Genomic DNA, 12,685 nt, shown 5'->3' with positions numbered 1-12,685 from the left:
CCAAATGTAATCTGTTTCTGAGGACAGTCAAGACAATATTCCACTATAATGTGACAATCGTCAATAATACACTAGACAAGATTTAATAGATAACTAATATATTTTGTTTATCCAGACTTTCTGAAGATGAGTGTGGGTATTTATGAGAGTTGAGAGCTTCTTATCTCCAACTCTGTAACAACAGCCCACAGCAATAACGTATGGAAGGAAGCACACCTTGAAATGTTCTTGAATCAGATTATATTACACATCATAGCAACTGTATCCCAGGGCAGACAATCAGACATGCTCTTGCAATTGTGAATGTCGGACACAGTCACTTCTTACTGTTCAACTACCTCCGTAGTGTAGTGGTTAGAGCGTCCGCCCGGAGAGCGGAAAGTCACGGATTCGATCCCCTGCCACGTCATACCTAAAGACGTTAAAATATGGTACTTGTTGGTCCCTGCCTGGCGCTCGGCATTAATGGGTACAACAAGGACTAGTCGGTTCGGAGTCAGTATAATGTGTCTGAGTGGGGTATTCATGCTTAACTGTGGCATGGTATCTCAGTGAGCTAGCTCATAAAACCAGCTTAAGTCTAGGCTAGTACAAGCAGCCGCATATACACATACACACGCATGCACATCGTCATATGAGCAAAATATTCTCAAGCACGACGTTAAAACCCATTTCACCTCACCTCATCTCTTACTGTTCAGCAGAAAGCAGCCAAACTGTATGAAGGCAGCCTTGCTCCAAGGCTCTACTGAAGGCTGAGCCCATGGATGTATAGTAATTCCATCCTCTTAAGAGGCAAGTCTAGATAAGATGACAGTACGCCAGTTTGTTAGGGGGATATTTATATTTTTGAGAAATTATCATTTAAACTATTAATTATTACCTTAGAGACTTGTGCAAGTCTTGTATGAAGGTTAAATGTGTATTTGTGCTGGGTTTAACATTGACACAGCTGTGCATGATTGATTATATTTTGTCAATTACAAAAATGACATTCAAGACACCATATGTCACACTGATGTTAAGCTCTCAGATACCATCTTTAACGCTGCTGATGGAAGTGAGATGAAGACTCAAGTAGCATCCACATCGACTGAGGACAGTTATTGTCACAGTTAACTGGGCCTGGGGATCTCCATGTGGGATATTGGGATATTGCTCAGGGTTTAGTTTGTTGTTTAATGCTGCACTCAGCAATATTCCAGCTATATGGCGGCAGTCTGTAAATAATAGAATCTGGACCAGACAATCCAGTGATCAACAGCATGAGCATTGATCTATGCAATTGGGAACCGATGACATGTGTCTACCAAGTCAGCGTGCCTGACCACCCGACCTCTGTTAGTCGCCTCTTATGACAAGCATGGGTTACTGAAGATCAATTCTAACCTGGGTCTTCACAAGCACACACACTTATAACAATGTATGACAATCAATAGCCAGCTCAACTGTTGCACACAAGAATGTGTTCACCTCTATCATTTTGTAAATGTTATTTCTAAGTAAATGTTTGCATTAAAATATTCAATATATACAAATATGTTGGCATTGAACTAGGCATTGTTGTAGTAGTAAATTGTACAAGGCGTGTCAGGTGAGATGCTGTCACAGAGCCGGAGTCATATGTTGCAGAACTGGTGAAGTAAAACAAAAATATATTGTTTCATCCCAAAGAAAACAACAACTGCAGATCTGTGGGCTAACTTGCAAATTGGATTGAACATTGTGTCAAACCATGTTTGTTTTTTCAAATTTGTGATTGAGAAAAAAGAGATTCTTATAAAAAATACTTTCATATGTAATCAAGTGAATTAAAATTCTTAGTTTCAAATTCAACCAAACATACTGCAGCATACACAACCATTCATTTTACAAAATCAACATGAAAAAATGATGTGTCCTGAAATATATGCATATACATTTTTTAATGTTATTCATCCCTGATACAAAAATATCTGGATTAGGTTGATGTCCAGATTGACCAATTGTAAATTTGGGCATCATAATTGTTTTTCTATACACATATTAGTAACCTTACTGATGATGTTTCAGAACCAAAGTCTGTAAGCTACATATTTTTCATCATATAAAATCTTTTTGAGGGGACCCGTGAAGGTCCGGATTAGAATTGATCTTCAGTAAGCCATGCTTGTCGTAAGAGGCGACTAACAGAGATCGGGTGGTAAGGCACGCTGACTTTGTAGACACATGTCATCGGTTCCCAATTGTGTAGATTGATGTTCATACTGTTGATCACTGGATTGTCTGGTCAGACTCGATTATTTACAGACCGACACCATATAGCTGGAATATTGCTGAGTGTGGGGTAAAACTAAACTCACTCACTCACTTTTTGAGGGAGAACTGTGGTCCAGTTGCATTCTTAAAGAATATAAAAAAACCTTTGGTCTGAATCCCAGAACTGCCTCGTTGTTTTTTGGCTTGTGAACACTACCGACAAATGGTGAACACCTTAGCATCATATCTGGGTGTTCTCCTACATGGAACATACACATACTGGTCAAATTGAAATAGTGCTCAAAGCAGAACTAACCCAGACTCACTCACTCACTCACTACTCACTCACTGTCAATTTATTTTGATAATATTATTTTTGTCAACACATCAAGCAGATCCATGGTGTCGGTCCTTTCAACAATAATCTACAACCCATAAAACGATTGTGAGGAAGAAACGACCCCTAATAGCCCCATTATCCATCAAACTAAACATAAAACAATAATATATGACAATCATTATGAAATCATAAATGACAGATTGTGTCTCTTCATGTTACTGATACGACATTAAATACAAATCTGATGTAGCCAGAGATCTATGTAGGTTATATATGGTACACATCTCGGCTGTACATGTGCTGTAGACAAGCCCAGGAGTGATATTGACGCGCTATGTACACATGTCTCACAGATAGTGAACTGGCTTGTCCTAGTTATATAGACTTGATAGACAGTCAGGTAATGTGAGATTGACAGCAATATTTATACTAGGCTATTGTCAGTTTCTCTGTGTGTGCATGGACATGGGTTCCCTGTCAAAGACTAGATTAACTAAAACAGCCACCAGATTAATCTAAACACACTTCATCTCAAATCCCAGCTTAAAAGCAAAGTATGTATTTGTCATCTTTTAATCGAAGTCCATGCCAGTTCAGATGTGAACTAATAGTGTTAATGTGACCTATTCAAAAACATTGTCCAACTGCCCCTTGGATAACTGCTCTTTAGGCTAATTGCCCCCTAGGGGCAGTTGTCAGGGGAGAGAGAGAGAGAGAGAGAGAGAGAGAGAGAGAGATACCATTGAAACATTCATTCACTCTGACAATCATCCGTCATGGTGTGCCCATTACAAAGGACTACTGAATTTTAGAATGTACATTGTTTTGGCCAGTTAGCAATATTCCAGCTGTATCATGATGGTCTGTACATAAGTCCTGTCACGGCAAACCAGTGGTTGATAGCATGAACAACAGATTATCCCACCGTCATATTATGACCTGATCCTCCAAACAAGAAGACTATTGATACTCCTGACTCTAGTGTACACATAACGCTGAATGTTGTGATGGACTTAAAGTACAATATACAGTCAAATCCCGATGAGTCGAATGCCGGTGTCTCGAATATAATGCATAACACGAAGTACCTGTCGGTCCCGACCATTCCCTGCTGTTTTTGTCATCCTTTGAGTTCCGGTTACACGAATTCGTCTCATAAATACACACGATGACTCGAAATGGAAATTTGGTCCCTTGAGATTCAAACAATAGTAATCTTGTATACATAAGCCGAAGTCAGTCAATGAGAAGTTAATTGGTGATCCAACTACATGTAACTGATCCAATTAACAAACCAGCGCGGCTCGCACCTTTCCGCTATTGTCGGGTGAGTTCAAAAGGCAGATTAGTGATTTTACGGAAGCGGAAGAATTAGCACATGACATTGAGTTAACTCAATCAAATCGGTTGCGTTATATAGCAGCTTTCATTCGGTTATTACTATTCATGATCTGTACATCATGGCGGAGTTACAATGTTCCCAGCAATCTGGGGGGATAAACCGATCGGAAACATCAACTCCAAAACGGAAGCGCATTCTAAAAGTGCACACTATTGACAAGAAGTTTGCAGCGATCACTGCAGTGGAGGCAGGTACCAAATCTAAAAGTGAAATTGCGAGAGAGTTTGAAATTCCGCCTAACACTCTTTCTACTTGGTTGAAAATGGCAGATAAGATTAAAGAATCCATGTTACAGTCAGGTGCAAAACGTCGTAGGTTAAAGGAGGCTAAGTTTCCTGAACTTGAGGAAGCACTACTCAAATGGTTCAAGATAGCGCGGGACCAAAATGTCCCAATTAATGGTCCATGTCTATGCCGAAAAGCAATAGAACTAGCAACGCAACTTGGTATAACAGATTTTGTTGCCAGTACCGGATGGCTGAATCTGTTTAAAGAGAGAAATGACATTCTTTTCAAAGCTGTTTGTGGGGAATCAAAATCTGTAGATAATGATTCTCAAGCTATGAATGACTGGGCAAAATCCTTACAACAAGTGTTACAGAAGTTTGAGCCAGATTGCATTTACAATGCTGATGAGACAGGAATGTTCTACCGTCTTTTGCCTAACAAAACTCTTGAGTTCAGAGGTGTCAAATGTCACGGTGGTAAACAATCAAAGGAACGCCTAACTGTGCTTGTCTGTGCTAATCAGACTGGAACTGATAAGGTGCCCTTATTAGTCATAGGGAAATCTGCTAAGCCGCGTTGCTTTAAGAACGTCAAATCTCTGCCGACTTCATATTGTAACAACAAGTCTGCCTGGATGACGTCTGGTTTATTTTTTATTTTGTGATTGGGTAAAATCATTAGATAAACAAATGATTAGACGAAAGAAGAAGATTGCTCTCATTTTAGACAACTGCCCTGCTCACCCGAAAGTCAAAGGTCTCACAAACATTACTCTTGTGTTCCTTCCACCAAACACAACTTCTAAAACGCAGCCAATGGACCAAGGTGTCATCAATAAGCTGAAGGTCCACTACAGGAATGCAGCTCTTGACCGTTACATAGAAGCCATCAACGACAGTAAACAATGTGTAATCACAGTGCTTGATGCCATGCGTATGTTACGACATGCTTGGCAGAAAGTAAAGCCAGTAACAATCTCCAACTGCTACCGCCACGCTGGATTCGTTCTGACAGAAGCCGCATCTCCCGACGCCCCATGTGAATCTGACGATGAAGATGACATCCCCCTAGCCAGATTACTTCCAGGTGATGTGACTTTGGCCGACTATGTAAGTGTCGATGACAACATTGAAACATGTGCCCCTTCATCTGATGCCGACATCATCGAGTCATTGCTTGGTCCCAGGACCTGTCACAACGACGACTCGTCTGATGATGAAGACGAGACACACCCTGCCGTCAAACCACCACCATCCGTATCGGAAGCGATAAAGTTCTGTGAAGGACTGGAGGAATTTCTCGAGTCGGTTCCAGGCACAAACAACGAACATTTTTCCCACTTGGCAAGCGTCCGTGAATTTGTGGATAAATGTAAGGGAAATTCACAGAAACAAACGTTAATGTCAGACTTTTTTCAGAAGTGAGTTCATCTTTTTGTATATTAATAAGATTCAAGATGGCGGCATGTACTAGTATATCTATCGATTGCCGATAGAGTTTGTTCATGGATTTTAAGAGGTAAATGTATTTTCTATTTTATTGTGCTAGTATTGAAATGTGTTCTCATATGTATAATGTTTGTTTCCATTATCCATTATCTATGTCACCTAATGTATTGTTGTGCTATATTTAGATATGATGTGCGGAATAAAGGAATTGTTGAATATTGAATCATCTTTTTTTTCTACCCTCATAGACATCCCTATGTCTCGAATACATCGATAAGCCGAATCTTTTACTTGGTCCCCAGCGATTCGACTCATCGGGATTTGACTGTATAATGTTGTTTAAAATTGCCTCTGTTCATCCAGCAGAAAATGGGTACCTGGTGGTTTAAGTCACGTAACCTTCTATTGCCTCACAGGCAGCTTGGGTTATCAGGATAATAATGTCAATCATGTTGTATGTGCTTAGAGCATGTCCCTGCAGTGTGGAGTTCAGCTCTATATAAGCGGCCAATTATTCTTATTATAAAGCATGAAATTCTGCAGGATTGAAGAAATTTCAACCAAGACCAAGGTCATAGTTTCTGGCCATGTGTCGGTATATTGTTGACAGGCATACCCCAGCTGCTAGGGGGCTTGAATGGAATGTGAAATGAAATTAAAGTGGATCGATATCCGACAAGCCTGCATCAATGCTGGCTCCACCAGGACATATGTCACTTTGTGTGTGGGACTGCTTTACAAAATGACCTTGAAAAATGACGCTATTAGTGTGATTCAGTCAATATTTAAATCACCTGGAGTACCATATTGTCATACTGAGTTAGTGAGTGAGTGAGTGAGTGCAACTTAGCAGCATTTTGTTAGTTTTGTGTAATGCCAACACCATAATTATTCTGTTTATATAACAGTAGCCTGTAAATGATAACTAAACCACTGACTGACTTCTAGTGCAAAACAGAGCATGATTACACTCCTTCTGACAACTGACTTCCAAACTGACCGCCCAGCTTCTACAATTTGTCACCTCTCACAACCAGCTACAACCACCTGATCCAATTATTCATCTCTAATGACCAGCATCGTTTACAGGATCTCCCCCTGGAAGCCCCACATGATCAATATTATAATTATAGTGGGGGACATGCAAGACCTTACTTCACAGTTTGTAACCACTGAGGGAATCAAACCCAGGCCTTACCTGGCAAACACTTGAACTACATGGCCACCTAACATGGATATTCTAGCATCCATGGTGTAATTTGGGTTATGATTAATTAAGAACAAAAACTCTTCTATACTGTTGCATCCAACAAAAACAGAGATATTTAAACATGTTTATTTCAAAAGAAGAGAAAGAAATGAGAGACCCCACCAATATTCTTCATCTCTATTCTGCCAAGTGGCATACTGATCCATTCCAAAAATACAAATGAAACAATAAATGTCTACTGATGTTTAATCCTTAATTTCACATTTTCATTTGACAAAGTTTGTCATTACCAGAAGTGATACAATGTAGGTTTTTAACAAGGAACCATATACAAAATAACAAAATCGAAAATATAAAACTAGTTTTCTGAAAGTGTAACCTATACAAGATGACCCCTTTCTACAGAATCACATTTCTGGTGGTCCAAATCGGGCTTGTCTACAGTGATAAAGCACACCCTGGGAGCCAGACCTAACTGTGTGATGATAAACTTGAGACACTCCACCCACATCATGCACCCAGTCCTATCTGACATGACATTGACAATGACAAAGACCCCACAGCTGGGTGTGGTAGGGTAATCCAAATGTTGTGGGAATCTATTAGCTCTAGATTCACTGACATCAAGGGGCAGGGTTCTGTCAGTAAGTCCTACCCGAAGTAAATCCTTTGTTCGTTCTTAATGGGGCCACACCTATATCAACAGTCTCGATCAGTGGGTAGTTACAGGTTTATTGATAGTATTACATGTTTCTCTCTGTTATAAATGTCTTATCTATGGTTAACCTCACCCTGACACGACACATTATGAACTTTGTGTGTGTCAAATTAAACAACCACCCAAAGGTAAAATGAATTAATTATGAGATTTTCACCCTGCTTGCCTCATAACTAATCACATTGGGTGGGCAGGCTCGCTGACTTGGTTGACACATGTCATCGGTTCCCAATTGCGCAGATCGATGCTCACGCTGTTGATCACTGGATTGTATGGTCCAGACTCGATTATTTACAGACCGCCGCTATATAGCTGGAATATTGCTGAATGCGGCGTAAACTAAACTCACTCATTACTAATCACACAATCCCACACCCTTTCATTGACCATAAGTAAAATACTTGGTTGTTTTCTTCTGGAACATAATACAACTTAAAAGAAGTTCCAGATCACTGCACATGACAAATTAAATGTAGTAATTTGAAGCTGGGCGTCTCCATAACTTTTGAATGGTCTACATAATCCTATCAAACATCCATGCTCCATGTGAGTTACATTAATAGCCACAGATAATAGTTTGTGTATACAAACAAACTCAGTAAACTATGGTTAAAAAGAACTTAAAGAGACCTTTAATATCAGTTTGTTAGCTCAGCTAAGATAGACTGCAAGTGGCCACGACCAAAACACATTTCACTGTATCAGTCAGTTCATTATAAGCATATTTTTGGTATGAACATAGTTTGATGAAAATGAATTCCCCCTGCTTCTCATTTCTTAAATATTATGGACAAAGTTTAATAATGAAGAAATCCATATAACTGGGACATGATTACACGAAATCCACCTGATCACTTGATCATGTTGTCAATTATTACGACAAGCGGTTGGGGACCTAGGTTTCCGTTGTACAAAGCGATTTTAGTGCTAAGGTGACCGTAACTACCATACCTTAACATAGACTTAAGGTAGTCTTAGCGCTAAGGTGACCTGTAACTCCCATACCTTAACATAGACTTAAGGTAGTCTTAGCGCTAAGGTGACCGTAACTCCCATACCTTAACATAGACTTAAGGTAGTCTTAGCGCTAAGGTTGTTTTGTACAACGGCATCCTGAACCCTCACCTGGAACCCCACAGGGAGAAATAAAACATATATCATGGAAAACGATCAACCCGTGCCTAGTGCTTTAAAGTAAAAGCTGTCCAAACAAAGATCATCTTACAACAAACTATCCTCCATTATGCATGTGTAGGTTATGAATGTTTTCGCCATTCAAGATCTGTCAATATTTACAAGTATTGTTCAGGGACATCACAGTGAACTACTTGCCTCATAACTTATTCATCGGGTGGTCAGGCTCATACAACTTGGATTGACACATGTCATCGGTTCCCACTAGGCTTGAATACGATGCGCAAGCTTTTGATCACTGGAAGGCATGGTCAAGACATTCGGGCACGTTACAGATAAAAGGCCATATAGCTTGGAATATTGCTGCGTGCGCGCAAAACTAAACTCAGCTCCTTCTAAATTCAGAAATGGTTTAATAATCACACCATCCCACACCCTTTTATTGACCATAAGTAAAATACTTTATTTGTTTCTTCTGGAACATAATACAACTTAAAAAGTTCAGAATCCTGCACATAACCAAATTAACTGCTTAATGATTTGAAGTTGGGCGTCTCCATAACTTCTGAATGGTCACCACATAATCCAATCAAACATCCATGCTCCAGCATGAGTTACATTAATAGCCCATAGATAATAATAGTTGGGTACGCCTACAAGCTTAAAACTAAGTAAACTATGGATTTAAAAGATTTTTACAAAGATACCACCTTCAATAATATCAGTTTATTGGCTCGGCTTCATGGAGATATTCATATCCTGCAAGTGGCCACGACCAAAACACATTTCACTTCATCCAGTCAGTTTGTTATAAACATATTTTTAGGTATAGACATAGTCTGATATAAAATTAGATTCCTCATGCTTCTCATTTTTTAAATATTATGGACAAAGTTTAATAATGAAGAAATCCCCATATAACTGGGACATGAATACACCAAAATAATCCACCTGATTGCTTGATCATGTTGTCAATTGTTACGGCAAGCCAGTTGGGGACCTGGGTGCCGTTGTACAAAACTTTCCGAATCTCAGTTCTAAGGTGACCCGTAACTCCCAAACCTTAACATAGACTTATGAGTAGTCTTAGTGCTAAGAATTGACTGTAACTCCCATACCTTAACATAGACTTAAGATAGTCTTAGCACTAAAAGGTGACTGTAACTACCATGCCTTAACATAGACTTAAGATAGTCTTAGCATTAAGGTGGCCGTAACTCCCATACCTTAACATGGACTTATGATAGTCTTAGTGCTAAGGTGGCCCGTAACTCCATACCTTAACATGGACTTAAGGTAGTCTTGACGCTAAGGTGACCGTAACTCCCATACCTTAACATAGACTTAAGGTAGTCTTAGCGCTAAGGTTGTTTTAATACTAGCAGCATCCTGAACCCTTACCTGGAACCCCACAGGAGAAATAAAAGACATATATCATAGAAACGATCCGAATGGTGCCTGGTGCTTTAAAGTGAAAGCTGTCCCAAAGCAAAGATTCTATCTTCATAACAACCGGCTATCCTTCCCGTATTACATGCATGTGTGTAGGTTATGAACGTTTTTAGCCATTCAGTAAGATCCTCATTCAATATTTACAGAGTATTGTTCTAGAGAGGGACATCATAGAGCGGAACTACCACTCCTTGTTAAACTGTGACATGTAAAGCTATAGTAAACCATGTACCTACAAATTAAGGTGATATCATGTGTTAAGTCAATGTCATTACAAGGATCGGACTTGTTGAAAGGGTACCAAAAGTAGGATGCTGTATTTCCTCAAATGTTATATTTGGTTCTTAACATCTGTATGCTTTATTTATTCCTTTCTTGAGGAATTCGGCTCACTGAAGCAACAATCAGCTATATGTCCAGTTACCAGTAGAATAATCCAACCTGACCAGTGATTAATACTCAAATTAGTGACATAGCGCACAATCTTGTTGGGCATTGAAGAATACTTTTGGCACAACTAAGCGAATTCCATCGGCCTGTAGCACTAGACACTATTTGTAACGCCAGTCCATTTGAAAGCTCAAAATCGGACCCAATGAATTGCAATCTAACTAGAAAACTACTAACACATTTAATACTCGAAGGAAACACTGATTGCGAATTAAATCAAAACGCTCAAGCTGTAAACATCACTAGACATAAAGATTATTTTACCTTTTTAAGTTATAAGTTGTTCTTTTGCTGGACATCGGTACTTGTTATTTGCAGGATTCAGAATTACCCGTGCGTGTCTGTGTCAACCTGACCTGACCTATTAAATACATGCTTTTGAAATGCATACTCTGTAATAATTTAAAAACCGGAAACCGATTACCGTCCAAGGTATAATTTGTTATCAATACCTTACATGCAGCAGTGACTGTTCGGATGACTGCACCCTGCACTCACTAATTGTATTATTCTGCATGTACTAGATTTCATGGCATTTAACATGGCAAATATCTCCTCAATCCCTATGGTTTCAGAATGTATACACTAAGTGATAGAGAGACAGCCACTTTTTAATGAATACAAAACATGAATATGGGATTATTTCTTGTTTAAATGGGGCGGTGGAGGTAGCCTAGTGGTTAAAGCGTTCGTTGTCATGCGGGTTCGTTTCCCCACATGGGTGATATTGATGGAATATTGCTAAAAGCGGCGTTGCACAGGGGTAATATTTCAGCCATGTCATGCCTGTAACATGCTAATGGTTGATATCAGAACAACAATTCTGTCGAGTATGATGGTTATCAACCAAATTCCCAGCCTAACTACTTGATTGGTTGAGTTGTGTCTGGAGCTGTTCCAACGAGGGGTCCACACGGGAGGATTCACTGTCTGATTAAGATGTGCAGATGACCTCAAGGATTTATCTAGGATTTTTAAACTAAGTGCCCTTTGCAGGAAAACTGGGAAAATATCATCATTCAGATTAATTGAAAATGTTTTTATTCTCTCAAACTAGCAGATAATTTGCGTTGAATTCAGTGCATCCGTGTAAAACTAATCATTGAAACCTTTTTATCCTTCATCATTGGATTTATTGCTCCACTGGTTATCATTGGCTATAACTTTAACTTCCAGTAATACAGAGACATTTGTCCAGTCCTATTTGAGACTTTGTTCTGCCACTGGCTGTAGACTAGCTTGGGGCTCAATATCGACCTCTGAGCAGATACAACGTCTGGATCTTTCTTAAAAACTCTATGTATCATAAAAAAAATTATTTTGCATGTGCAGGGATTGGGATAGAGAACTTTGACAATGGGCCTTTTTCAGGATTATTAACCATTTTCTGAATTTAGAATGGGCCAATGCCCTTGTATCAATAGTAAACTTCAAAATTTTAACGGGCCATTTTATATTCTAATGTGCAAATGTCCCATGGCCCTGTCTTTCCCAATACCTGCATATGTGATGTGTTGGTGAAGCAAAGATGTGAGAATTACTATTTTTTCTGAAAATATGGTTGCCAGATCCAACAAAACAATCATATGGCCGCTCTTAAAAACAACAGATTTTCAAAGTCACTGTGTATCTTTTACAGTGGAGACATCTAAGAAAGTCTTACTCCCATAGCTGTTAAGGGTATCTGTGTATGGTGGGACGGACAAACAACAGCATGGCAAGGATTAAACTATAAACAACGTTCCTTCCAAACCATGTTTGATACAAACTATCACAACACACATTCCAAACAGAAACATTCCAGTGTAAATGTATGCAGCATAGTACACTGAAATGGACATAATACTGAAGGAGTGTCGATGTCTTGGACCGGTTACGTGCACACACTGATACAGACATCGTTATCTTTACCAGAAACAAGATAGCTGTTCCCTTCCCTAGGGCGTGAAGCTCCCTAGTAGATAAAATCAATATTGTAGCCTGCGTACTGTTTGCCTAGCTCAACCTATCTCATAAACAATGAAGATGCACCCCTACTTGCTGATCATTACCTACCACAACATGA

At 39.3% G+C, this 12,685-nt stretch overlaps 2 protein-coding genes across 3 annotated transcripts in view; one reads left to right on the top strand and one right to left on the bottom strand.

Annotated features, from left to right (window-relative positions):
* The window catches only part of LOC124290011 (coiled-coil domain-containing protein 180-like), a 66,612-nt gene that overhangs the window by 35,955 nt on the left and 17,972 nt on the right, over positions 1-12,685 (bottom strand). The window lies entirely within an intron of this gene.
* LOC124290015 (tigger transposable element-derived protein 4-like) lies at positions 3,859-5,641 on the top strand. Of its 2 annotated transcripts, none has more exons than XM_046726697.1 (2): positions 3,859-3,971; positions 4,947-5,641. In XM_046726697.1, exon 2 carries the CDS (start codon positions 5,024-5,026, stop codon positions 5,630-5,632), a length of 609 nt encoding a protein of 202 aa, XP_046582653.1. In that variant the 5' UTR covers positions 3,859-3,971; positions 4,947-5,023; the 3' UTR covers positions 5,633-5,641. The 2 variants fall into 2 exon arrangements, with proteins under 2 accessions (XP_046582653.1, XP_046582652.1); XM_046726696.1 differs by having other exon boundaries at positions 3,859-3,975; positions 4,951-5,641.

The sequence above is a fragment of the Haliotis rubra genome, unplaced genomic scaffold, assembly GCF_003918875.1.
Source record: "Haliotis rubra isolate DU_JTF1 unplaced genomic scaffold, ASM391887v1 Scf455, whole genome shotgun sequence".
In the NCBI taxonomy this organism is placed as follows: domain Eukaryota; kingdom Metazoa; phylum Mollusca; class Gastropoda; order Lepetellida; family Haliotidae; genus Haliotis; species Haliotis rubra.
This window is presented reverse-complemented; position numbering and strand designations above follow the sequence as displayed.

Bases quoted from the DNA above. Each gene is read 5' to 3' on its own strand.
- LOC124290015 (XM_046726697.1), top strand. From the start codon at position 5,024: ATGGACCAAGGTGTCATCAATAAGCTGAAGGTCCACTACAGGAATGCA.